General features: G+C 49.7%; 1 protein-coding gene across 5 annotated transcripts; it reads right to left on the bottom strand.

Moving 5' to 3' along the window:
• Window positions 1-197: 197 nt before the first annotated feature.
• PI4KB (phosphatidylinositol 4-kinase beta) lies at window positions 198-27,397 on the bottom strand. 5 transcript variants are annotated; one of them, XM_072769167.1, is made up of 15 exons: window positions 27,258-27,397; window positions 27,093-27,158; window positions 26,550-26,953; window positions 17,782-18,718; window positions 13,264-13,308; window positions 10,616-10,843; window positions 9,124-9,351; window positions 7,350-7,459; window positions 6,686-6,790; window positions 6,353-6,476; window positions 5,166-5,431; window positions 2,601-2,733; window positions 2,232-2,352; window positions 1,478-1,540; window positions 198-1,070 (listed from the first exon to the last, which is right to left on the bottom strand). In XM_072769167.1, the coding sequence occupies exons 4-15, from the start codon at window positions 18,688-18,690 to the stop codon at window positions 889-891; spliced, it is 2,514 nt and encodes an 837-aa protein (XP_072625268.1). In that variant the 5' UTR covers window positions 18,691-18,718; window positions 26,550-26,953; window positions 27,093-27,158; window positions 27,258-27,397; the 3' UTR covers window positions 198-888. The 5 variants fall into 5 exon arrangements, with proteins under 5 accessions (XP_072625268.1, XP_072625270.1, XP_072625271.1 ...); XM_072769169.1 differs by lacking the exon at window positions 1,478-1,540; XM_072769170.1 differs by lacking the exons at window positions 1,478-1,540; window positions 13,264-13,308.

Genomic DNA, 27,397 nt, shown 5'->3' with positions numbered 1-27,397 from the left:
GACAGGGAGGGAGCGAGGGTCAAAGCTGGGGAGGCCATTCCTGGGACAAGGTGACACTCATTGACCGAAGCAGGCAGGCAAAGAGCAGTCTTCCTCTACCCCATTCTCTGTGGTGCATTTGCACCCAGGACACTGAGGCATCTGCTCACACTTCACCTACCCGCAACCCGAGACAAATACAATCTAGAAATGACACAAACGGCTAACTAAGGACTTTATTTCAAACAAAAATTAAAAATAAAAAGTTGAGAGCGCTTTCCCTGGGTGGGGGAAGGGATCAGGCCAAGGAACTCCCTGTGACTAGGTGGATCTCCTCGTCCACTGGAGGAGCGGTGATCCTTCCCTTCCCCTCCCCTGGGATGGGGAACCTCTGCAAGTGCAGGACCCTGTGCCAGAGCCCACCTGACAAGGGGAACTTGGCCTGGGCCAGTAGCTGGGAGGGGACAGAGTTGGGCAGCAGCATGGCCAAAGGCCAACCATAGGATCAAGCCTCTGGACCGAGAACCTACTCCTGCCCCCCTCCCTCCACTCCCGGGACCTAGAACAGAGTCGGATGGCCTGCAGAAAGAACCTCATGGACACCAGCCAGAAGAAAGGCCCCAGTGCCCCTCATGTCTATCTCTGTTCTCTGGAGGGCAGCGAATCCTGCAGTCTGTCAGGTGGTGACACTGCCACCACTGGGGGCAGGGGAGCCCCTGCAAGTCTGGGCCCTGCCGCTGGCTCTCCCACCCCCCCCTGCAAGCTCTACAGTTATCACATGATCCTCTGTATTTCTTGCCTTCCATTTCCCATGGGTGGGGTTTCCTGGTTTGGGTTTTCTCAGACAAGGGCCCTCCCAGAGAAGGTCCGCTGAATCCCCCACCACTCCGGGGCCTGAGAAGGAGAGTGTCACATGATGCCATTGGTGAGGTACTGGAAGCCGTCATAGAGTTTGGTGGTGATAGACCGCATGCTGCCATCTACCATCTGCTCCACCAGCAGCTGGAGCTGCTCCTCAGTCATGCTCATGTGGAACCGCTCTTTGAGGTTGCGGATGGTGCTGGAGCCATGGAAGCAAGGAAGCTGAGAACCTGGGGGAAGCGGTGAGGGCGCATGGGGTCACGGGGTGGAAAGTGGAGTAGGGAGGGGCAGTGGTAACAGCCACAGCAAGTGATACAGAGGGAGCCATGGCTATCTGAAGTGCCCCCTTCCCTCCCACATCAGAGTGCTCCCTGACCGTGGATCCAGTTCTGCCTGGGAAGAGAAGGGGGAATTGGGGGGGGGGGGGGGCTGTCTTGAGCCCATCTTCATCCCACACTCCTAAGCCCCTCTAGGTGAGGGTGTGTGGGGAGCCAGCACCACATGGACCCTGGTGAGTGTGGAGGGAGCAGAGGCTCAGGACCCAGAGGGAAGGCTGCGAAGAGGGGCTGGGGAATGGGCCCTGAGCTGGGCACTTATCTGGTTGCAGGCCTCTGCCTATGCTACGTCTGACACTCACAGATGACCTGGGCCACCGTCATCACGGGGCCAGACAGGGATGCTCCCGAGCAACAGCGACAACCTGTGGGGTGGGGACGGGGATGGGGAGGAGGAGGAGACTGGCAGCTCAGCCCAAGTGTGCATGGCAGTCTTGAGGAGGGGGATGGAGACTAGGGCCCAGAAGAGCTGGGAGAAGAGAGATCCTGGACAAGAGACTCTAGGTGGCAAGGCAGTGAGGAAATGGCTCAGTAAGAGTAGATCAAGGTGAGCGGAGAGGAAATACTTTCAGCTCATGGGGAGGAGTGGGTGTTGGGGCAGAGAAAGGGGCCTGGGGACAGGGTAGTCAGTGGTCAAGGGCCAACAGGGAAGGAAATGGTGACCAGAAACACCAAGGTTGGCAAGAACAGAGCCAGAGGGACAGAAGGGAACAAAAATTTAGGAGGACAAGGGATGGGAAGACAGGGAGGGACCTGGAAGCAGGAGATGGGGCTGTTCTCTCCCAGAGGGTGGCTAAGGGGTAGTTTCTGCAGTCTGGGCTCCCGCCCCACCCCCCGCCCCCATCCCTGGGACCCAGAGCTTGGTTAGGAGTTAGGAAGAGTGTCCCAAAGGACAAACTGGCAGCAGAGCTGAAAACCTGGGACACCCCACCCCCAGTCTTGAAGTGGAATCCGCTTCTTGGAAGTTCCATGCCCCGGGGCTCCAACATAAGTGGAAAACCTGAAACACTATGGGCGCAGCCCTGTCCCCAGACACCTGACCTCTTCTCAGCCCACCTTGCTGCATGATCTCCACGATCTGCACCACTTTATCCATGTGCTTCCGAGCAGCAATCAGCCCCTGCAGCATCAGCATCTTGTAGTAGTTGAACATGTCGCCATCCAGGCCCCCCATCACCTGCGAAGGGAGACTTGTGTGTGCACAGGGGCTCACAAGCCAGCCAGGACTTCCTCCATCAGGACAAACATGCCGAACTCTCTGACTTCCCCACTCTCTTATCAGCCAGGAAGCCTCCTGGGACAGCTAGCCCTGCCCTGGCTCCCTGCTATTTCTATTCTGTTTGTCCCTAATTTGGGGGGAGCCCACAGCTCCCTCTTCCATGACAGAGAAAGAACACAGCAAGGCACCGCTCCTTCCTGACTCACGTCCACAAACTCTGTGGTCAGCTTAAAGGCTGACGTCTCAAAGCCCAGGTTTCGGGGTGAGCTGGACAGGATGAAGCCAAAGTCGATGTGGATGATGTGGCCTTCTGCATCCAGAAGGATGTTTCCATTGTGTCTGAGGAGGGGGCAGAGGAGAGAAAGAGGCAGTGGTAAGTCTGACTGAGGCGGGAGCCTCAAGCTGCAACGCCCTGACCACGTGATACCAGGTTAGGGGAGCCTCCTGACAAATTTGTTGCTGCCTACAACTCTGGGCCCCACCTCTTAGAACCTAGAACTAATCAGTGGAAAGAAGGGAATCAGAGAAGTAAACTAAGTATCTGGGGTCTGAAACTGCCATCATTAGGATTTTTTTTTTGAAATTGCAATTAACAACTTAGAACAGCTTAAGAATATCCCCATTTTCTAAAAGTCATGCTTCTAGCACCCAAAGCGATCCCCTCTGAATAGAGAACCTGGAAGGAAACAAGAAAAGGTCTCTGTAGCTCCAGCCCATTGTCTCAGAGGCCTAGCCCTGGCATCAGTGGGAGACCTCTAGTCAGAACCTACTTACCTGTGTTACTGGTAATTCCTGTCAGCCCGCTGCAGAGCAGAGCCCCTCTAGAAGAGTGGGCGGAGTGGGGTTTAAGTGAATAGTGTGGGGCCTCCGAGGACTAGGCTTTAACCATATGGTAAGATCCCTTATGTAAAATATCTCAGGAGGCAATTACTAGGGGCCTGCTGCAGGAAGAAGACTTAGAGGGAGATAATTCCCAGGTCTTTGTGATTCCCACATGAATGGCCAGCAGAACGAGGAACAATTAACATGCTAAGCATGTGAGCCTGGCCCATTCAGCATAACCGACTCCCCCTCCGAGCCCCCACCCCCTACTCCATGTCAATAGAGGCTTTGTTAGGCTAAGAGCTCTGGGTCTGGAGCCACCTTCTCTAGGTTTGGCCTGACTGGCCACAATAGGGGGACAGAGGGAGAAGCAGCCCTATCTCAGTCCTTCTCCCGTGGGGAAAGGATTACAAATTTACCAACACAGGCACCATCTGGGGAGCAAGAAAGGTTCTAGATGTCCTCATCCAACCTCTCGTTTCACAGGTGAGGAAACGGAGGCTCCTCGGTGCACAAGGTCTCAAAGCTACGGAGGGGCAGCTTCTCTCTGAGCTGCTGGAGTTAGCTCCTGGCTGCAAAGCCGTTCGGGGCTTGTTCTGAAGCAGGTAAGGAGACCTTGCACCTGACTCCAGTCTGGGGCCTGTCATTCACTGTTGCCACTTCTTTCCAGTGGCTGATTTCATTCACAGCTACACTACATCCATTCTTTTTTTGAGTTCTTATAAAAGGTTTATCCAGCTGCCTGCCCCCTCTGCCTCTTTAAAGGGATGGACTCTAATCTTCCAAACATACTAGTTTTCTACAGGAGAGCCCAGAGGCATGACTAGCACCTGCCTCCCTGCCCTCCATTTACTCAATCTGGGGCTCAGCTCTAGGCTCTCTGGGCCCTGGGTTCAAAATCATACCTCTTCCGGGACAGTCTAAAGCTTGCAACCAAATTTCCCATCAGCCTGCACATGCAGAGCCTCTGCAAGCTCCCCGACCCTTATTTCCCTCACAAGGAAAAGCCTGCCTGAAAGGGTTTTTGTCTGGTTTTAATAGAAGAATGGCAGGCACTTAATAAATGTTAGATTTCTGATAAGCAGCCCTGTTAGATCTTCATGTGCTGTCATGTCACGAGAACCCCAGGAGCACCAGCCACTGCATCTTTGCCTTCTCAGGAGGCTGCCCTCTGCCCAGTGAGAGGTTTAACTCACAGGAGCATTCACGGTGCTGACCCTGAGTCACTGAAGACCGTCTAGGAAAGCAAGACCCTAGGCGGTGTAATTATCTCTGTCCAACATGCTTGCCTATATGTGAAGCTGGACCTCACAAAGGTCAGTGTGATAGTGGGAGAAATGACAGCTCTGGGCAAAACAAGAGATACTTAAAAGTTTTGAAATTCAAATGTTGGAACAAGAGAGAGAGTTCAGGGCTGGGAGTTGCAACTGTAGAGCCACCATGTTCCTCATACCCACCTTCTCTTTCTCTTTCTACCACTACCCTCAGGCCGGACCTCGGTACCTCTTGCTTTGTTGAAGACCTGGTTATGTCCAACCTCACCCTCAGCGCCCTGAGGGGGGTCACTACACACAACCTGGATCTTGTCACTCCTCTGCCTGCAAAATAAAGCCCCTTGACCTCATAATGAAGGCTCTTCTGCCCTGACCTCAGCCCACCTATGATGCCACTGCCTACTACTCTGCCAGGCAGTGGGGCCCAAGCTCCCAGTACACAGTGTTGTCCCCGTGCCTCAAGTATCCTTCCCCCACAGCTTTCCCTGTCCTCATTCTCCTTTGTCCCTGACGACCCTGCTCCTTTCACAAGTCCTTTACTTCTCTGCCCCTGTACTCCCTGTTTAATGGCACACAAATGTGCTTTCATTCCACTTTTACATCTAGGCAACAGGAGGTGAAGAGTAAGTGAGAACACTCACGAAGGAACAAGGTTAGGATAAGGAGTTCACCCACCTGTCCTTCACCTGCAGTAGGTAGCAGACCAAGCAATAGCCAGCACAACTCTGTACGAAATTGCGCTGGGCACTGAGGAATGCCTCAGTGGTGTAACTGCCATGCTCCTGCAGGAAGTAATCAAGCAAGGAGAGCTGTGACTGCTTCTTCACCTGGTGAATGGATACAGCATTGACCACTGGTTCAATCATGCCACTGTCAGCAGAAATCACAAGGATCTTGTATGGCTTGATCCACAGGGGCACTCGCTCCTGTTCCCAAATGGACTGTGAGGAGACACAGATGCATGCCACTGTCATCTTTCCAAACTAGGGGAAGGGGCTAAAATCCCCTCTGTCCCCAGCCTTGGATGGTTCCCATCCTTGTGGCCTTGGATTCTAGGCCATCAAGTGAGTAAAACCCATTGATCTCACTGAGGACCAGGGAGTTGTGAAAGTCCAGGGCTCAACAGGATACTGGGAGGTATGGAAGAAAAGGCACTAAGTAGGGCAGCCCCGATGGCGCAGCGGTTTGGCGCCGCCTGCAGCCCAGGGCGTGATCCTGGAGACCCTGGATTAAGTCCCACGTCAGGCTCTCTGCATGGAGCCTGCTTCTCCCTCTGCCTGTGTCTCTGCCGCTCGCTCGCTCTCTCTCTGTGTGTCTCTATGAATAAATATATAAAATCTAAAAAAAAAAAAAAAAAAAAGGCACTAAATAGAAAGCCCCAAAAGGCAGGGAGAACAGGAAACCACAGACACCTCACAAGCATAGAGAATGTGGGCCATTAATCCAAATTCAAATAATAGGGAGAAGACAGGAAAGGATTTAGGTCCAGAGAAAGCCTCTTAAGAAAATGACAATATTTACAGAAAGAAGAGGATTAACAGGTGAAGTTGCTTGCAGGCGACCAATCCAAAGGTTCAAGGAATCCACATCTCAGCACACTGTAAACCAACTGCCGGGACTAAAGGACAAATCCAGTCCCCCAAATTGAGAACATAGCAGGTGCATGTCACTAAAGGGCCACGAGGGGTCGCTGTGGAGCTAGCTGTTCCAGTGGCTGTACTTCCTGGGGAAGGAGCACCAGCTTTCATTGGACTGGGCAGGAAGCTGGTCTCCAGCAGAGTTCCCTGTGGAACACGCTGCTTAACAATCTGTGTGCTCACCTCAGCTGGGCTGAGTTCCCTTTCTTCCTTCCTCCCTCTTACCTGCAGTTGCTTCAACACCTGGAAGGCCAGGAGCTCCTGCCGAAGGTCATCCCCACACTTGACAATAACTGACAGAAGGCGCCAATTGGGGAGGTGGCCATAGGGGGAGCCTTCTCTGATCCGCCTGTGAACAAAGAAGCAAAAGGTGTCATAGGACTAATGCCAGAAGGCTTCTGCTCAAAGTCCAAACCAAACTCCCCACAGGGCAAGGACTCAGACGCATGGGACGCTGACAGCTTGGGAGAGGCTGGAGGACAACATATGCCACAGTGAGTACCTGTGGTCGCCTCTAAGCTTTGGGAGGTGCCTAGGGACCACCCCTTCCCAACTCACCTTACTTTCTCCTGCCAGGGCTCTTTTAGAGCAACTGCAGAAGGGTCTTCCGGGTCTCGTCTGAAGGCTGTGGGGGTGTGAGCCAGCTGCTCGGAGAGCCGCCGTCTAGCAGGAAGAAACTATATCATTTGCTTGGAGGAGTTACCCCAGAGCCTCATGTCCCTGTCTAAGCTGGCATTTCCTGCACTCTTTCCTTGATTCTGGGCACACAGAGATAGAAACCTGGGCTGAGAGTTTTGCTAACCTGGTGGTTTGTAATCATGTTGCAATGCAGGTTACTAGGCCCTCCCCATTCCTCCATCCTCGACCGACCCAGACTCTGATTCAGATCAGGTGTGGCTCTGGCATCTGCATTTCCAAGAAGCTCTCCTCCCTCTCCCTTAATTCGGACAGTTGTAGTCCTCAGACCTGCTCCAAGAAATGTTGCTCTAATTCCTTCCTCTGGTGCTTTCATCCCTTTGGAGTCCTCTTAAAACGTAACTTCCTTCTGTGGGAGCCCAGTAATTTCTCCACCTGTACCTTCACTGCCTCAAGTTTGGTGGCCTCAGGACAAGGACAGAGTAAGGAGAGAAAAGAAGGAAAGAGGCTGACAGACAGGAAGGGGACAGAGATAGGCAGTGCCTGAGAGGGATGAGGAACTCAGGGCAGGGTGGTCTGGCCATACCGGATGTCCCCTGCTGCTATGAACACAGGCTCCTTGCTCTCCTGGCTGGTGATGCTGTCCACAGAGAACTGGGAGATGTTGTCACAGCTGTTGGTGTGCACTTCAGGGAGCTGGGAGAGCAGAGGCCACAGGTCAGAAGTGCCAAACACGGGCCTCACTTCTGTCATCTGCTCCTCCAGTAACTCTGTGTGCTTGCTGCCTCTGCATCATGATCATTCCCCACTTCTGGACTCTGCTCCAGAAAGCGTGCCCTACTTGCACACCATCCTCACCACTTGGACCCCAAACACCTGGGCACTTACACAGCCCTTACAGCAATGCTTCTTTAAGTATGAACTACAAAAAAAAAAAAAAAAGTATGAACTACCTCCTCAGAATCACCTGGAATGCTGCTAAAATTCAGATTGCTATATCCCACCATCCGTCTGAAGTAGAATTACCGGGAACGAGATCTGGAAGCCTGAATTTTTAACAAGTTTTCCCCAGAAGACCCCCCAGTGTACTCAAGTTTGCGCACCACCACCATGACTGCCACAGAAAGCTGGACTTGTGGCCTTCCACTAGGAGTTCTCCATGGCTACAGCTGCATTCTCCCATAGGGTCCAGGACACAGTTTCTCCCAAGTAGGCCCTCTGACCATTTCTTCAATCTCAGCCATTCAGTCTTATCTCCCCATTTCTCTCAAATACAAAACATTCTACCAGATCCCAAGGCCCAGAGCAAGGCCCTTCCCTTCTCCTTCCTCCCGAGCAGATCACTTCTCAGCTCCACTTGGCACTTACTGCACACGGCCTTGTTGTATATCCTATGAACAGATTTCCATTAAACGTCTGTGTCCGATCTCCCTAACTGGACTGTAAGCTCCAGGACAGAGCATCTGTCTTTACAAAGTCAAATCTGGTTGTGTCACAGTCCTACATAAAATGAGGCTCTGGCTTTTCACAACTCCAGCACAGAATCCAAGTTTCTTTCCACAATTGACAGGATCCTTCCTACAATCTGGCTCACGCCAACCTCTCCAGCCTCCCTTTCACTTCTCACCCACACCGCACATCACAGACACACACAATGTCCCTCAGTTACTCAAATGGGCCAAGCTGTCCCGTCTTCCAGTCTCTGCACATTTGCTACTCCCTCTGCCAGGAATGTTCTGTCCAGCAAATTCCTACCCATCTTTGGGCCCCCACTGACATATTTCTTCCTCAGGAAATCACTTGGTGTGTGCCCAGGCCTGAGTCTGGAATAAGTTCCACCCCCTCAGGTGCCACCATAATGCCTCGCTCTCTGTAGCACAACCTGGATCTCACATATTACAGCTACCTCCTGACTGGTCTTGTTCTTTCTCTTTTTAGGTCATAAACTCCTTGTGGGCAGGAGCCATCTTGTTTGCTAGCCCACAGCATTCTAGGCTGGCACAAAGAAGGCCCTACATAAATATTTCTTGAATGAATGAATGTATGACTCATTCTCTACTTTCTTACGACAACTTTATAGAGATGTTCAATAGATATTTTAAGTTTCCCTTACTCCCTTAGGCTTAGAAATTCACCCTTTTATTTAACCTAAATTCTTTCTGCAGGAAAAAGAACTCCACCTGAATATTGCAGACTAGCACTGTTCAGAACTTTCCCCCTCATCCCCATTAGTACCTATCTCACTCGTGTGGGCACTTGTGTCAGCCTGCCTCAGGGTGTGTTGCCTTGTCTCAAATACAATAAAAGCTCCCAGAGAATGGATACTGGGCCCCAGTACCACCTCCTGGGAACTCCCTCACCTCCACCTGCAGCTCGCCTATGTCATCCACTGACCAGGCCTCATCATCGTTGTCATAGTTGGGCACGGTGCTAAAGCTGCCTGCCCGCTGCTCGTGGGTGATACCGCATTCGGGCAGGTTCTCCACGGACCGTGTGCTCCGAATTCGGTTCTCAGGTATCCGGGCAGGGACATTGGTGGTGTCGAAGTTTTCACATTCAAGGACTTCCACATAGATCAGGTAGGGAGCCTGGAGGGGTAGTGTGTGAAAACAGTAGTTGCAACTTATCTCCACCACTGTCCCCCAATCTCAACTCTGCTAACCCAGTCCTTCCAGCTGCCCACTCCTAGCTCTAACCCCCTCACCTGTCAGTCCCTTGACACTATGAATGTCACATTCAGGGTAAGAACTTGTCCTGTGAACATGCATTTCAAGAATTTGGGTGAGAGAATGCACAGGTGTTGAAAATGGTTCGGCTGAGGGGTGCCTGGGTGGTTCAACTGGTTAAGCGTCTGCCTTGGGCTCAGGTCGTGATCCCGGCGTCTGGGGACCAAGCCCAACATGAGGCTCCCTGCTCAGCGGAGAGCCTGAGTCTCCCTCTCCTACCTGCTTGTGCTCTCTCTGTCTCTCTGTCTCTGTCTCTCTCAAATAAATAAAATCTTTAAAAAACAGTTTCAGCTGAGCTTCAATATGTACAGATGATGTACTTGGGCAAAACTATCAATTACTACCTTTGAAAGGCCTAAAAGCCTACCTGGGGCTTGTCCTAAAGACAGACAAGAGACTGGGGAAAAGCCAGCAACTGTTCTAATAAGCAGGGTTCTAATCCTCAGTGCTTCTTCTGAAGAAGAATCTGAACCATTAGTACTCATTCCAATCAACAGACAAGTTCAGCTAATTTTCTCCAACATGAGTCGGGCATTCTTGTCTCCTATGATTGGAATACGTCTTAGAAATGAGGATTTTTCGGGACATTTAGGTGGCTCAGTGGTTGAGCATCTGCCTTTGGCTCAGGCATGATCCTAGAGTTCTGGGATCGAGTCCCACATCGGGCTCCCTAAAGGGAGCCTGTTTCTCCCTCTGCCTATGTCTCTGCCTCTGTGTGTGTCTCATGAATAAATAAATAAAATCTTAAAAAAAAAAAAAAAAAAAGAAATGAGGATTTTTCTATTCCATGTCACTTTACTTGGAAAGCCTAAGAGTTATGGGAGGGCTAGGGAAGAGCTACCAAAGGGGTGGAAAGAAAACTGGAGAGCAACTCTCTCATGAGACATGGGAAGGAAGAATCAAGCTGAAAAGATTAGGCCTCTTTGGTCCAGAAAAACAAGAGCCAAGAAGGGAGACAAGAGGGCCCTCAGAATCATAACAGCACTGAGGTAAAGTCAAGATTGACACATGCACATGAGTCATGGAGTCCAGGATGTTGGTGGGGCATCCCTGGAAGTATACACAAACCTGGACAACCATGGGAGAAGAGATATGAGGGGTAGGATCTGGGCCAGAGCCTACCTACCTTGTCCTTGGAGTTGAGGACAACAGCCTGGGTGTGGGGCACACGGACCACGTGGTGGTCAAAACCAGCAGTGGGCAGCCAGACTCGGGCAGGGAGCTTATGGTTGAGCAGGGAGAGCTCTGAGATCAGCCGCTGTGTTTTTTGCTCCTTGGTGGGGAGTGTGGCCAGCCGCTTGCCAATCGCCATCAGGGACTTGATGAATTCTCGTTCAGGCGCCAGTCTGACGGGCTACAGGGAGTTGTAGTAAAGTAAAAGACGGTGAAGAAACCATAGAAAAAAGTAGACCACCCACTTAGTCACTCCTGGCCATGAAGACCAGGGATCCCAATGTCTGGAGAACCCTAGGGAAGGAGCTACCCTTTGGCACTGGTAGGGAGTCTCATCACTCTACCCCTGACAACTTCAGCTGGGAATAGGTAGAAAAGCCAGCATACCCCTCCACAGGCTGATTCTTCAGGGTTAAGGGGGTATGAATCTGGTGTCACTGGGAGGCACCCCTCTTCTCTTGGACCTGAGTTCCTTACAAACTGTCTCAAGGCTTTAAGATGGATGGGGGCACAAGATCCAGAGAGAAGAGATGGTTATATTGGACATGTCATGCTTCACCTATCTCCAGGTCCTTGGGCTGAGTCTCTGCTGAGGGGCTCTGTAAGAGCCCCATGAAGCTAGGGAGGGGTGCCCTGAGTCACTATCTCTTCTTTCAAAGAAGGATTTATTTCATTCAAATGACTTTTGTTACCTTTCATAGCATCCCCGTCCACCCACAATGTCTTAAAAGGGGTCAGTGCACATGCAGGGGATGTGAAGGGGGTGAGCAGACTTTGCATTAATGAAGGAACAATCAAAGTGGACAGAAAAAGCAGATGGAAGGAGGCAGGTACGGGGAAGTGAGTAGAAAAAGCAATAGCTCCTTTTGGCCCTTGACACAGGCCCTGCAGGTATGTCTCTTTCAGTGATCCTTCCTTGGGTTCTCTTCCCCTACGTCTCAGGGACTAGGCTTCCCTAATAGCTCTCTGATGTGAACTTGGCTCCTCAGGCTGGGCACTTCACAATGCCCAGAAAGGACAAAGTCCGTCTGGGGAGTGAGGTGAGGGTGGGGGAAAAGAGGGACACAAAGAAGGGCTCTTTTCCCAGCCTAAGTCTTTCTACCATAAGGGGTACTTTATCAAAGGTAGCCACTCAGCATCCCTATCCCAGCTCCCCTCAGCTAGATAAGAACAGTATTTCCTCCTCTTAGAAAAAGCAGTATTCCACTGAACAGACCTTTCTCTCCCTCTGTGGGTCCTGCTTAGTTTCCTGAGAACTGAGAATTTCTACCCCCCACTCCCTCACACTGCAAAAAAAAAAAAGAGCTACTTTTGAAAGCTGGGTAGTACCAGGTCCATCTCTGCATGTGCAAAAAACCAGGGTTTAAAGGAACAGCCTGTGTCTCAGCCTCTCAAACTACTGGGGGCTGTCTCAGGGCCCCACATAATAATCAAACAGGGTGTCAGAACCAACCAGGAATGCTCTGGGAGACAGGGTTAAAAAGAGACAAAGACAGGAAGATAGTAGAACTTGGGCTTCTGTGGTCCCTGGAAATATCCCAGGGGCCTCATAGAGAAAACAAAAGAAAGGAAGAGGAAATTTGGAAACACTCCTTCATTCATCCTGATCCCCCAATCCATCCACTCAGGTGGCAAATGGTCACTGACCCTCCACCCCAACCAATTCATAGTCATTTCAGATCAGAAAAGGTAGAATTCCTTCCCATCCTCAAATCAGCATCAGGTTGGGCCCCTATGTTTCTTAGGCATGTTGGAGATGTGACCCCAGGCCTCAAGAGAGGCTCTGCCAACAGGGGAGGAGATAGGAATCATGATTGAAAGGGGATCAGCACAGAATGGAGAAAACTGACTGGGAAGACAAATCAAAAAGAAAATGTAAAAAAATCATCCAAAACTCCCAGAGGGTCCAGCATTTCCTCTCACGTCTCTGCCCAACAACAAGGTCTGAGAGACCCTGAGGGACCAGAGGGTCAGGGGTTAGTCCAGAGGGAACAAGAAAGGAGAATGTGGATTAAGGAACCTCCTGGGCAGTGAGCTGGGAAAGGGAAGAACTCACACCTGGAAGAAAGGTGGTTGAAGCTAAAAAAGGAAACCAGCTGTGGGGAGGTAAAACTTTCCTTCAGGCCAAATCCTGTTTCCTTTTGGAGTCTGCTCCTCCAGCACAGGGCCTAGCATTTAGAACTGAATAAATATTTGATGATCTGATGGCAGAAGCCATGAGGAAAGGGTTGTGGTGGGAAGAAACAGGATCATGGGGGTTTCTGCCAAGCAATTCTTGGTTCCAATCCAGGGTAAATTCTACCTCTCTCCCAGCTGTTTGCTCTAGAGACCCAGGAACTGGTGGCTGAGTCGCACTGCATCCCAGCTACGTCTGGGAGAAGGACGGACTGAGCCTGGGCTCCAGGCATTGGTGACAAAGGGTGGGAGACTCTTCCAGACTGGGGAGGTCTGGGAGGAAGGGGCTGATCTCCCAGGAAGAAAAGACACCTTTTAACTCCAGCCTTGGCCTGGGGACTCAGAAGACCTGGGGACGGAGAGGAAATGCGGCCACCGAGGGGGGGAGGGGAGCCTGCCACCCAGTCCCAGCCTGGCCCCACTTACGGAACTGAATGAATTATCAATACTCTCGGTGCTGGAGGAGAGCTCCTGGGAAAGGGCCAGAGGGCAAGGGGAGTAGGAGGGGCAGGGAGGGAGGGGAGAGAGACAAAGGCAAAGAATTTAGCTCCACCTTGGATCATAACTGCTTCTCTTGTGTATCTCTACCTGGCTGCTTTATTGAGAGAAAGTCAACCCAGAAACACCATTTGCCCAAATTCGTGACAACTGTGGGAGACTCTGGAGGGCTGGCTCAGATCTTGAGGTCAGAAGGGTTGAAGAGACAGTGGCCCTTGGCTTTTCCCCTTTTCTCCCTGCCTGCACTGAGCTCTCCCTCTAGGACAAACCCTACAGCTGGGAGCTGCAGGGCAGCTAAGCTGCCTGCTTTCTCTTCACCCACTCACAGGCTCCCAACCAAATCCTTCTCCGTGGAAATCACCACAAAGGGACTGAATTTAACAAGCTGCATGGTCCCCATACAGGAAAGCTTGTATTCCTCCAGCTTCTTAGGAATGTCAGGGAGTAAGCAGAAGAGCTAAACTCTTAGTGCCAGCGGTGTCTCCTTTCCCATCAGCTTCATTATCATCCTGGGAAGGCCAGTCCCAACCTTGAACCATGTGACAGGGACACCCCCAGAGCCATGAGCATGACACCTCTGGGGCTAGATGCTGCTGGGGGAAAGGATGGATAACTTTCATACCTACCAAACCTCTGCAAGCTGCCTGTCCGGCTATTTCATGCCACACTCAGTAAATTATAATTTTCGGACTTAAGTTGGGGAGCTGGTCCTAGTTGCATCCACCTGAGAAAGCTGAGCAGGCAAGCAGCAGCTGTCTAGGTCCCAGCCTAGGAGATTTATCTAAATCTGCCCCCCGTGCCTGTGTCTTACTTATGTCCGTGAGCACAACAGGGGAAAGGGCTGGTGGTAAAAGTCGCCTTCAGCAGCTCTACTGCAGCTTGTGCACGGGCCCATCCTGGGTTCTGTCCACCAAGGCCTCCCAGGGAGAAGGGGTAATATGTGTGCATAAATCTGCAGGAGGGCAGGGGCCTGGACCAAGGAGACAAAGTACTGGGAGCTCCCAGGGCAGGAGGCAGTGGTCACCGAGCTTCTACTTTGCAATCATCATTTCAAGCATCTGCTTGATTCCATTTCATGGTTTACATTCTGTTCTAACTGGAGTCCTATGGTCAGGTCATTCCTTGAAGAATCTGAGGAGACGGGCAATTTGAGGGAGAAGGCAAGCCAAATATTCTCCCAAGGCAACTACTCCTCTGCTTTGGGTAGAGGTGGGAGGGAGAATTGAGGCATGAGGATGCCACAGCCTATTCTTAGTGGTTCAATTTCTTTCCATGAGCTGGTTGTGGAAGGAAGAGCAGGGAGGATACTAGCTCCATGAGCAATGCTCCAGCTGATTCTTCCACAGACAGGTCCTCTCTGACTCATTAACAGCCTTGGGGGAAGGGAGGAATATCATGACCTGCTCCTCTCTCCTACTCTAGCCTTGAGTCACTCACACTGAGTCAGCTCCAAGAGAAAAGCTGAGGCCAAGAAGCTGACATCACACCCCATCAGGCTGGAAGGCTCACTGGGGCTTCTAGTGTGACATGCAGCAGATTTCTCTGTACAAAGGTTATAGTCCTGAAAAGACAAAGCTGATCTGCCATGAGTGCCACTACATGAGGCAGGGTGGGTGGTACTTAAACCATCTCTGCTCCCTGGGCCCCCATGCTAGGCCAAAATGTTTGCCATCCAGTTACTAATGGGAAGGAAGACTACCTGAGCAGAGTCCTCTGATTAGGCTGACAAAAACTGCTGTGAAGTGGCAGGCTTGGGGGCTGCAATGGTGAGGAGACCTTGGCTTGTAGTGGAGAGTGTGAAAGATCTGTCATTAAAAGTAAACAGTACCCTGTGTGAGATGTGGGCAGAGGATGACTGTGCAGGGAGACTCCAGGCAGGAAGAGAGCTGCACAAGCAGACAGCCAGGGCCTCTCTTCTGTGGCCTCACTTTACCCTCCAGAGCTTCTCTTTAGATAATTACGTGCTTTGTTTAGGAAGCTGTAGACTTCCTCCTTATATGCAGGAAACAGCTTTTTAAGAGAGTCACAAACTCCACCAAAAAGTGTTAGAACTGATAAATTCTGTTAAGTTTCAGTATACAAAATTGAGAGTCACACACTAAATAAGCTCTTAGATAATGGGGTCTCCACATTACAAGTTCCTGGAGGGAAGAGCCGTACTTTATCCTTCATCCTTCACTGCCTCTGGCATGGGCTGTGCACACTGTATAAGCTCATTTGTTGAGTGAATGAATGAGGGGGAAAGGAGGAGCAAGAGGAGGAAAATCTTGGTATTTGGGGAACAAAAACCTTGACAGACGTATCCTCAAACTGCCAAAGGGGCTGGGAGACCTTTGTGCCGAAGACTCCAATGCTCAGACCCCTAGATAGATATATTCATATTTATTCTTTCACTTCTGCTCTCATGTTTCCTAAGAATGCACTATGGATTCAGGTGTCTCATTCTGCCAGCATCAGATAACCTAGGAATACCTAGGGATCTGATACCTCCTTCTTTTCCTGGATCTAAAAATCCATGATAAGGAGCCAGGATGGGAAGAATGGCAGCCAGAGAAGCCACCCCAGAGGATTTAAGCGCTCAGAGAATACCTGTGTCTCAGAGTCACCCACAGTCCCATCCTGGGAAGTAGTTAGATCCAAAGAAGAGGGACCAAGAACCAGCACAAGGTAGCTCGAAGGCCTCAGCTTTTCTGGTCCTAAGACAGGACTACCCAATACAAATAGAGAAAAACCATGCCTGGCAGGAGGCACCAAGGGGCTCACTTACAAGCTGCTCATGCACATACTGCTATGGGCTTGACCCCAAGAGAAGAACTCCCAAACTCTCCAGGACCTTAGTCCCACCAGATCTGGATGATTCTTCTTATTCTGCAACAAGCTCCCTTCATGACTTTGAACTTAACTTCCCTGCCAAGCTCAACCAGAAAAGAAAATGGTCCATTCTGGTTCTGAGAACAGTTGGGGTCTTCTGCCTGTGCATGGAACTGTAGAAACCTAGATGGCGAGGGCCTAGGCCATTCTTCCCCAAGTGGACTCTAACAGCTGAGGGTCTGGGAAAGCAGATGCTAAGAAATAAGCAAGAAGGCTCAGCTGGATGATTAGGAGCACTGGCTGTGATCTGAGGCCTAGCTGAGGGACCCTGGGCAAATTACCTCACCTCTCTCTAAGCCTGTCTCCTCGATGGTAAAATAATCCCTGTCTCTTAGGACTATTGAGGATGAGATGCAAAGTACTTGGCATGCTGCTTGGCACATGAAAAGTGCCCAATGTTAGCTCTTTTGGCTTCGCTATTATAACAAAATCTCAAATTTCCAGAAAGCAGGCTCTGTCGTCTCCCACCCTCCTGCCTTTTCCCTTCCCTAGGCACTCTGATTGAAAGCAGCTGAAAAGAAGTCCCATTGTATCAAAATCGTGGGTGGGTTATGTGCCCCACAGGGGCAGATGCCAGCACCATGGCTATATGCATTTTCCAACAAGTGCAAATTCCTTGTTCTTTTCTCCCTTCTTTTCTAGGCTGGGCTGGCGGCCAGGATGAGAGCCAGGCCAGCGGTGAGTCGGGGGTGCGGGGGGGGGGGGGGGGGGCGGGTACTGGGGCATAACTGTCTGGCTGGGACGCCAGGTCACTGACACTTGGTTGTCCATGGAAATTCCCCAAGCTATCTATCCAGACATAGAATTGAAGGTGAGCATAACCTACTGATGTGCTTCTCTCTTCCCTGCTCTGGAAACCCCTAACTGCCCCTGCAGGCTTCTCTTCTTTCTAGCCTCCAGGTCTCTGACTAGACTCTAGGCATGCCCAAGATTTACTCTATACCAAGACTGCTTCCCTCTTCCCTTTGTGCTTCTCCCAAATGCTAAGACATCCCTTCCCCTGAAGAAAGACAGGCACAAGGGCATTCTGCAGGTGCCTCAGTGATGGGGAATGAACCTGACTCTTAAGTCAACAAAAAGCAGGCTCTTTGAGGGCTGAGGCAGATGGGTTATGAAGAAGAGAGATCAGGAGAATGAAGCCAAGGCTCTGTTTAATACTCCTGCTCCCAGCACATACACCATCCCTTTTACTCCCTGACGGCTGCCACTCTGAGAGGTTCTGGTAGATACCCCAGGTCTCAAGTCAGGGTAGGGAGGGCTCTGCCACAGTTCCTACTAAGTAAATAGTTAATGGAATGGCAGTGAAAACAAGTGGACAGAGTCAGGAGTGTCAGCTTTGCTATTAACTATGTGACCTAAGGCAAGGCACTGCTATCTCTCTAGGTCTCGGAGTTCTTCCTTTGTAAAATGAAGCAGCTGGAATACAGGAGTTCTAAGGTCTTTTTCCACTCTGACATCCCATGCTTTAATCAGTGAAATGAAACAGAGGGAAGGAGAGAAAAGGACAGAGGAGCTGTATGTCAGACATCCTGTCTCCATGCTGTCTTGCCCTGCTGCCCCTCCCAGGCATTTTACCTCATCCTCATTTTCCACTTTAGGGTTGCTGGCTGTTCGTTTCAGGTTGCTGCTGAGACTTATGCTGGCGGTGGCATCGGACTTAGAGCGCTGGTGAGTCCTCTTAGAGGGAGACAGCCCCATGTCAGGGGCTGGACTCAAGGAGGGCAGCTCCCTCTTCCGGTGAGCTGGCTTCAGCTCATCTGAGAGGATCAGCTTCCGGAGCTTGGTCCCACGGGAGTGTCGCTGAGTGGAAATGTGCATGTCTGAAGAGTAGGCCCCAAGTAACAGGGCGCACTGGAGGGAAAAGTTAATGCTCTGGCGGCAACGATGGACTATGTAGGGCTTGATGGCGTCACCCACGTCCTCATCCATGTGGATGTACATGTTAAGCAACTGGGGCAGATAAAAATCCACATCCTCGTTGCGAAAGCAGAAGAGCCGGTTGCCGATGTAGGCTTGTACTCCAGGCTCCTTGGAGTTGTACAGGTATGAAATAGCCATGGAGATGTCAAATAGTTTTGACTCAAATAGCCTCAGCAGCCAGGACTGTTTGGCGGAGTTGTTCTGCCGCCGCCTCCTTGCTCCCTTGGCTGTGCCCGAGGCCACAGTGGCCCCCATTTCATCTTCCTCCTCCCTTATCTGGGTAGGTGGATCATCCAGGCAACGGATAGCACTGTCCGGAACATCCCCATTGACCAGCTCCAGGGAGGTGTCTGTGCTAGATATGGCCACGCCTCCATGCAAAAGCTTGACTTGCTCCAGCACCTCCTGGCAGGCCTTCTGGGCCACCTCACGGTCAATCACTGACAGTTCCCCAACCCCCTCTGTGATGACGCCTAGCAAGGAACCCCCATTATTCCCTGGCAGGCCAGTAGTGGGCTCAGAAGTTGGCTTCAGGGGGGCAGGTTCCACCACCATGTCTCCCATGGCCACAGCCAGACTTCGAGCTTCCAAGCTACAGGAGGAAGGAGGGAGAAAGGAACAGAAAGGGAAACACACACACACACTGGTTAGTGGTGCCATCCTCAGGTCTTTCTTTCATCCACCATGAAATCTTCCCAAGCCTCTCCTTTCTTTTGTCTTCCTGGACTCCTTCAAAATCAGATGAAAAGTCATCTCCCAGGAAGCCTTCCCTGACTACCTCCACTGCTGATCCCATTATTCTTCCTTCCTTCTGCACTTAGCTACTCAGCTAAGCCTCTGTTCCTATCTTGTATCTGCGAAATGCTGCTTTATATGTTATCATTATACAGGTTTACAAATTCTTCAGGTAGACTGGGAAGCAATTTTGGTCTTATTCCCTTGTCCCTAACTCTTCAAATGCTTTTCTATCTTTGTGCTCTTCTTGTGTCTCCCTTGACATGCCTGCCAATAACCTTTCTCTTTTCTTCATTAAATTGTATTGCCTTACTCATATAACACTCTGTACACAGGTCCTAAGCATTTCACCTCAATTTAGTATCAAAGCCTTTTTTTTTAAGTTTTTTTTTAAAGATTTTATTTATTCATTCATGAGAGACACAGAGAGAGAGAGAGAGAGAGAGAGACATAGGCAAAGGGAGACGTAGGCTCCATGCAGGGAGCCTGATGTGGGACTAGATCCCAGAACCCCAGGATCACACCCTGGGCAGAAGGCAGGCGCTAAACTTCTGAGCCACCCCGGCGTCCCTAAGTTTTATTTTTATTTAAGGAATCTCTACACCCAATGTGGGGCTCCAACTGAAGACTCTGAGATCAAGAGTCGCACACTCTTCTGACTGAGCCGGTCAAACGCCCCTAGTATCAAAGTCCTGATGTGTTTTTCTAGTCACAGATACTTTCTTACCTTCCTTTCAGACTCAGAGGTCCGAAGGAATAAGGGCCAGCAAATACCATCACGGCTTCATTTAGAAGAAAACAGCTCTAAAATAATCATCAATCCTGCTGAAGTGTGCCATTTCTCTGCTTGTGTGCCTTCATGACATCATTCCCTTTTTCTCTAGTGCCACAGCAGCTGAAGTATAGTGGAGAAACTCCTGAACTTAGGAGTCAAACAGGCTGGGATTCAAGACCCTGGATCTGCCATTATGAGGTATATGAACTTACACAAACCATATATCTTCTGAGTTTCAGATTCCTCAACCACAAAATGGGAAAAACATATCTACTTCTCATTGTTGCTGTGTGGAAAAACTTCATGAGTGTAAAAAAATCTAGCACAGTCCCTGGCATACAGTAGTACTCAATAACTATTAGCTGAATCCTAATCACCTAACAATTTAGTAAACGGTGTATGTGCATGTGTGTGTGCACACACATATACTGTTTATAAGTAAAGTGGATTAGAGCTATATTCATTGAGAATCTCCTAAAACATTTTTGACAGCTATCTCTTACCCTAACACGACTTTCCCCATTATCATACAGAGAGCCCAGGAATTGGAAAGCCTGGGAGAAGGCAAAAAGAATTCAGCTAGAGCTCATGAGACTGTAACATCCAAAGAACAAGGAGGAACAGGAGTCACATCATCAAGAATCCCTCTCTGGAGTGAGAGAATATTTGCTGACAAAAGCCACTGCCCTCCTAGAACAATTCTTCAGAGCCTCACCAAATCAGAATAGATTAGAATAGTATGTAACAGAAGGAAATTTCAAAGCAAAGACTGGGAGAGGCACATTGTTAATGTCAGATCAACCCAGTTCCAGAGTCTGACTGTAGCCAACAATGGCCTCAGAGGCCACTCTACAAAAACACAAATTAGAGTGAGTCTAAGGGATGCCTGGGTGGCTCAGGGGTTGAGCACCTGCCTTTGGCTCAGGGCATGATCCTGGGGTCCCAGTATCGAGTCCCACATCGGGCTCCCTGCATGGAGCCTGCTTCTTTCTCTGCTTATGTCTCTGCCTCTCTCTGTGTGTGTCTCTCATGAATAAATAAATAAAATCTTTTTTTTAAAAGTGAGTCTAAGATAAACTCAAGAGCATGAGCAAGAGGAAAGCAGAATCTACTGTAGTACTGAAATGCAGGTAATTTCCAACTATTAGTGACATCGCCTTTGATGCTAGTGAATCTGGGTGCATGTAACTTTGGTAGGAGGCTTGAGATACAAATTCTCTAATCACTCTGGAAAGCCTCATTTTCCACCACCACCCTTTCAGTGCCTCTTCTTGTATCTCTGAAATGTTAAGAATCAAAGTTACTCTGCTTTGCCCAATACTATATAGCCTAGGTCCCTGCCTCCCAGCAGTCACCACTAAAGTCTCACAGGAAGACAGATGGAAAACTCTTCTGTTCTCAGAGATCACCAAAAAAGGCTACTTCAGTTTATCTTTCTCCCAACTCTGTCAAACGAGAAGTTCCTATCACTGAATTTCTCTGATGCAGCTTGAACTTGGTATCAGTAAAAATTTGGGAACTCGTTCATCATGCTCTCTCCTAAAATTAGGCAGCGCCCTCTGAGCAGTAGAACCAGCATAGCTGCCTATGTGGATCTGTCTCTACTCGCAACTTCATGTTACACAGAAATAATAAGAAAGCTTTAATCACTCCTTGCCACACCTTTGCAGGGCACTCCGCGCACCAGAGGGTCATTCTAATTCAACTAAGACCACCACCTTTTAGGTCTACTGAAAAACTCACATGATAGTCTCGATCAATTTATACAACCAACTTTTTTTTCTCCATCTCTCTATGCTTGACAAACCTTTCCCCTTTCCTCTACTCCAGAGACTTCTAAGTTATCAAAAGCTCCTGAAATCTACTTCTCAAAACTTCCAAGGGATATAAAGACATAAAGACATCCTTCCTACATATAGCACCTCAGTCCTCACTAGGATATACAGCAGATGCACCAAGTGATCACAATTGGGATTATTACTAGCACCAGGAGGGGAGGAAAGGATGTATGTATGTATGTATGTATGTATTTAATCCCAGGGCTCAGCCAGTAATCCCGAATCACACACAGTACTCAGGGGAGTTCTCCACTGACCAGATCTCCCATCTGACAGTCTTTATTCCCCCAGGGAACCAGATGATGTCAAGAGATGCAGGAAAACTGGACTCCTCTCCAGTAGCTCTGCCTCTAGAAACTACTAAACTGGAGCTGGACCTCCCTTGCCTCTCTGAGCCTCAAGGACTGCCTGCATCTGAAGCAAGTTGAGTTGCCAATTTAGACAATAAGAAATGGGAATGGGATTGGTAAGTAAGCTTTGTTAAGTAACCATTCTAAAGAAAGAGAGAAAAAAGGAACAGGGTGTATTCATCATCCTTCCCCTTTGGAAGAAAATCTAAATCTTTAATATCAAATGGCTTGTACGCTCTCAAGAGCGTTTAAACAACAGAGGCTCCATATTTCACACTGGGAACCTAAACTGGCCTTCAAACTAGATGACAAAGGGAACCCAAGAGGGGGCCCCCTCCCCTCCCCTCCCCTCCCCTCCCCTCCCAGCCAACCAGCTGGCTGCTAGGCACTGGGGTGGAAGTGGAGGAAAATTAACAACTGATTGGGCTCCACAGCTAACTGCACAATGTAGGGAATCCTCGTCTGAGTATCAAGAGGCTGTTTAGGGCTATAGAGGACAGAGAGGGTGTACATACATGTTTTCTGTATGACCTAGCATTTAAGTAAATGTCTGTAAAAACTCTAGGGGGAGGGGATGTTTAACCTGGTTTCCCACTTCTGATCACCTCAAAAGATTCCATGCAAACAACCCTCCAACCCAGTACTGGTCTCCATTAAATGACTTCCTGGATTGGTCTCAGCTAGGACAGGAAAGGTAAAAGCCCCAAATCAATCCCCTCACCCAGTTAATGACCATTCCCTTCTTAGGGGGACTAGAAAAATATGGATTGATTTAGACCAATCCTCATGTTTTTACATGTTCCTGTATTTTCACAGAATTGTCTTAAGAGATCATCTGATTTCCAAGCAGGTAGGCAAGCTCAATTTTCCCCCTCAGAGATGGATCATGTGAGTTGGAAAAAAGGGTAGTGAAGCCACTATCTTCATCCTACAAGGTGGGTCGTTAAGAGAGACTGTTACAAATTCATGGAAAAAGAAAAGGAAGTTCACGTATGCTATTTACAATTACACAGGCTTCTAATTAATAAAAATGACAATTATAGAAACAAAAAGTGTAAACCCTCTAAAGTTCAATCCTCTTTTGTAACAATTAATTAATCAGAAAAGAGGCACAAGCATTTTATCTAGTGCTATGATGATAACCTTCAGAAATAAACACAGATAATTAAGATGTCAACTCTAAAGGAGCAGGAGTGGGATGAATGGAAAGGGACTATAGATTTCATCATAAACTCTTAAGTACCATCAGATTTATTACCAAATGCATGTTTGCCTTTGATAATAATTTTTTTAAATTTTTATTTATGGGCACCCGGTGGCTCAGCGGTTTGGCGCTGCCTTCAGCCCAGGGCCTGATCCTGGAGACCCGGGATCAAGATCCTCGTCGGGCTCCCTGCATGGAGCCTGCTTCTCCCTCTGCCTGTGTCTCTGCTTCTCTCTTTCTCATGAATGAATAAATAAAATCTTTAAAAATAAAATAAGATAAAATAAAATAAAATTTTTATTTATTTGAGAGAGAGAGTGAGCGAGAGAGCACAAGTGGGGGTGGGGAAGGGGGGAGAGGTAGGAGCAGACTCCCCGCAGAGCAGGGCGCCCGATGTGGGGCTCGATCCCAGGACCCCAGGATCATGACCTGAGCTGAAGGTAGACGCTTAACCCACTGAGCCACCTAGGTGCCCCAATAATTTTTTTTAATATTTTTTTTAAGTAATCTCTTTTTTTTTTTTTTTTTTTTTTATGATAGTCACAGAGAGAGAGAGAGGCAGAGACACAGGCAGAGGGAGAAGCAGGCTCCATGCACTGGGAGCCCGATGTGGGATTCAATCCCGGGTCTCCAGGATCAGACCCTGGGCCAAAGGCAGGCGCTAAACTGCTGCGCCACCCAGGGATCCCCCTTAAGTAATCTCTACACTCAATGTGGGGGCTTGAATTTACGAACCAGAGATCAAGAGTTGTGTATTCCACCAACTGAGGCAGCCAGGCACCCCACCTTTGATAACAATTTTAAAAAAGAAACTGCTCTTTCAGAGAAACTCCGCATCCACCCTAGCTGCCTGTTCTGCGTATCTTAAAAGTCTATCTCAAACCTTTCTTTCAGTAGGGCTCAGCTCATATTCCCCCCTTGACCTCAATGGACAAGGTAGAGATTACTATTTTTTCCTTGTAGAAACTCAGGGTCAAAAGTGAAGTAGGCTCATGTAAATGTTTCTCCAAAGCCCCAGTGGGGGACTGGCATCAGGGAGGAGGGCATTCTCAAGCCAGCAGCAGAAAGGTAGGGAAGGCAGTGATCTTGGGGTAGTTAAGTCAATATTGAATCATGCTGAGAAGTCTCTATGCAGGGCCATGGGAGCTGGTATAAGCAGATTCCAGTCAGACAGCCCAAGCCAGCTCTGGGAGCCCCTGCTGAAACAGACAGATGGCAAAGAAAGTAACCTGTGCACTCACTTCTCTCTGAACTGTTTCTCCCTGCTGCAAGCCCCAAATGTGCTCGGACTAGGCCCTCTCTTGTCTCATGCCAATTAATGAAAGGATCCTCCCAAACTTCTTCCCCAAATCAAAGAATCTCAATTTGCTGCTTTGGATGGCGTTCAGCAAACATGTTCTCATGCAACATGGACCCAGCTCTGAGAATGAAGCAGGGAAACTGGGGGAAATATGATTTTTCTTTGGGAGTGTTTCCAAGGAGTAAAACTATGCCTAAAAAGGAGGATGAGGAGACTGCACACCAGCTAACAAACGAAGAGGGAGACAAGGGAGAAGTGGGAAGAGGAAGTGTGATTACTTCCAAAAAGACCGAGAGTCGGAAGATAAACGGAACTTCACATGCCCTCTTCACTAGCATCGACCAAGAGAGACATACCATACAAGGGAGCAACTAGTTTCCTGAGTCCCACCTCACTCCAAGTTCTCTTTTCCAGCCATCTTCCTCAGAGAGCTTTCCCACAAACACACTTTCTACCTATAGAATCTGGAGTTACGGATCAAGTCCAAGAGGAACAGCACAAGTGGTCAGCAACTACATGTAGTGGGGAAAACAAGCAAGGCAAAGGAAGCAGGCCTGGAGCTTGTCTTTCAAAAGAAATGGATAGCTGTACCAAATGGTACGGCGATAGCTGTCAACTAGAAAGACCCAATAGAGAGATCATAATGAAGATAAACTCTCAGGTCAGCTATACCACTAAGAAATGCCTTTTGCTGAGAAACCCAGAATGTTTCATAAACAAATAAACCAAGTCTAATTTTTCCTCCAACCCACATCCTACAAGTAGCCTATTACTGCACTGATGCCCACAGAGGGGGCCGTTCTCCCAAAAAGTTCACTATAGAGGTCACGTGAGGAAGTCACTTGTTGTTCACATGTTGAACCCAGGAGTCCTGATTCTGCATGTACAAACTCTTTCTAATGTCTCATGTTCCTTTTCCCAGTTACCCCCAACTCCACCCTAGGCCTAAGCCCTTATGGAATTAACCGAAACTATTCCAGTAAGCCACAGACAATAAATAAATGACTCCTTCTGGATTTGGACAGGAGCGGGAAGACACTCTACTCTGTGATTCCTCAAAGACAAGTGTAATATTAAGTAATCCAAAACAATTTCTCACAATCTCATACAGTTTCCATGCAGGCCTGTTCATCCCTTGTGGTGGCTGATCCTGGGTAGTCAACAAAGTGTAATCTAATAGGAACTTTTTCAAAACTTGCTGCATCCTTCAGAAACACGCTTCTGTCCAGAAAAGCCTGAGTGAGACAGCTAAGGCTCCCCCCACCTCCTCCCAACACATTTTCTTCTTAGGTCAAGGTTTAGCTGATCCTGAAATAAGTGGTATGTAGAGATAAAAAAAATGTGACAGAGAACACATAGAGACCACAGGAGAAACAGAACCAAGGGTCACAAGGATCAGCAAAATCCTTGAAACTGGAGGGAGGAAGTGTCAGAGATGGAATTCCTGAATGGGAAGGGACGCTGTCAGATCTCTTCTATAGGAACAAACCTCTAGAGGCTGGGGTATTTGAGGAGGGCTTGGTAAAGGGACGTTAAAGAAAGTTGCAGGGATCGTAAATCTTCACTCTAAAGAAGGGTAAGGATTAAGGTCAAAGTACAATGCAAACGGTACTTTGGGAATGACGACGAGGGCCCGAGATTCCTTAAGGGGAGGGGAACAGGCAATTCTTGGAAGCCAGGAGCTGGGTGGGTGGCGGTGAGGTAATGGAATCAGAAACAGATGAATAGAGGGCCACAGAGCAGAGAGAGCTCAGGGAAATGGGAACCCAATGCTGCGGCTGCAGGGAGACAGCGGACGAAAGGGGCAAAAGAGGAAAAGGGCGGAAGGCGGAGGCTGTGGGGAAGATTTGGGGCAGGAACACATGAAGAGGAAGGGCAAACGAGGATGGCCATTACAAGAGGTACCCTGATGGGGAAAGGGTTCATGACTTCGGAGAAAATAATTCGGGACGGAGGCAACAGGGATAAGGGTGTGTGTGTGGAGGAAGGGGGATCCCCGGGGCAGAGGGAGGAGCTAAACAGAGGAGGAAGCCAAAAAGGCAGCGGAGGACCCCAGACTCGAGGGGAAAGGGTGGAAAAGGCACCCAGGGTCCAGCTGCCACCGGGAGGGCAGTTTTGTAGTCCAACCCAGGTGTGGGGGCGGGGGGGGCTGTGCGGGACGGGGTGGGAGCGGGACCCCCCACTCACAGGGGCAGGGAGCTCAGGCACGGGAGTCGCTTACCTCCGAGACCCCAGCGGAGGGGTGCGGGCGGTCGGGGTCGGGCTGCCGACACCGCCGCCTCAGCAGCCGCGGCCGCTCCCGGGTTCCATTGGCCGCCTGCGCTTCCCTGACAGCGGCCGCGGCGGCGGAGCCAGGCCCCGGCTTAGGGGCTGCCCTCGGCGCCGCCTGAGGGGGCCTTCGCGCTGCCTGGACAGGTTCGACCCGGCCGCACAGCCTCCTCTCCTCCCTCTTGCAAAAGCAAGACCAAAAAAAAAAAAAAAAAAAAAAAAAATGCCAGCAGGCCTCCGTTCTTCTTGTGAGTCCCAGTAGTCCTTCTTAGGGTATGCCTTCCTGCTTCTCCGACGCTCAGGATCCTACCAATCCCATAGCAATCTAAGGACTCGGGTGAGCTGCCCGGAACATGCCTGTTCAGAAATAGAAAAGGGGGCGGGGAAGACGCATTGGGAAGAGGGGAGGGAGGAGAGGGTGAGGGGAGGAGCCTACGGGGGGGAGGAGGGGCCAATCTTCCCGAGGCTGGGAAACCCGGCCAGTAGTAGGACCTACCGGGTGAGGGCCGGGGTTCCGGGCCTCAAGCGGAGAGCGGCCGGCCTGTTGGCGGGTCCGGGCGCCCTGTTGGGAAAGAAGTATAGACACATTGGGTACTTCCAGAAGTACCTGAACATGCAAATTATATGCGAATAAGTCCGTTTGTGTGAGCAACTGCGTTACCGGAACTGCTATCAGTGGCTCTCCCCTACTCCGCCAGACTCTTAGTAACTTCGGCCGTGGGATGGACGCAGGGGGCCCAGCGGGGACTGGAGAGAGAAGAGGCGGGTGGGGAAGACAGTCACCCTAGCCACCCTTTTCCT

The sequence above is a fragment of the Canis lupus genome, chromosome 12 (genome assembly GCF_048164855.1).
Source record: "Canis lupus baileyi chromosome 12, mCanLup2.hap1, whole genome shotgun sequence".
NCBI lineage: Eukaryota > Metazoa > Chordata > Mammalia > Carnivora > Canidae > Canis > Canis lupus.
This window is presented reverse-complemented; position numbering and strand designations above follow the sequence as displayed.

Coding starts and splice junctions, on each gene's coding strand:
- PI4KB (XM_072769167.1), bottom strand. CDS start 18,690: ATGGGAGACATGGTGGTGGAACCTGCCCCCCTGAAGCCAACTTCTGAG. Junction 10,844..13,263: donor TTGATAATTCATTCAGTTCC/GTAAGTGGGGCC, acceptor AACTCCCTGTAG/CCCGTCAGACTGGCGCCTGA. Junction 6,791..7,349: donor ATAGCAGCAGGGGACATCCG/GTATGGCCAGAC, acceptor TCTTCCTGCTAG/ACGGCGGCTCTCCGAGCAGC.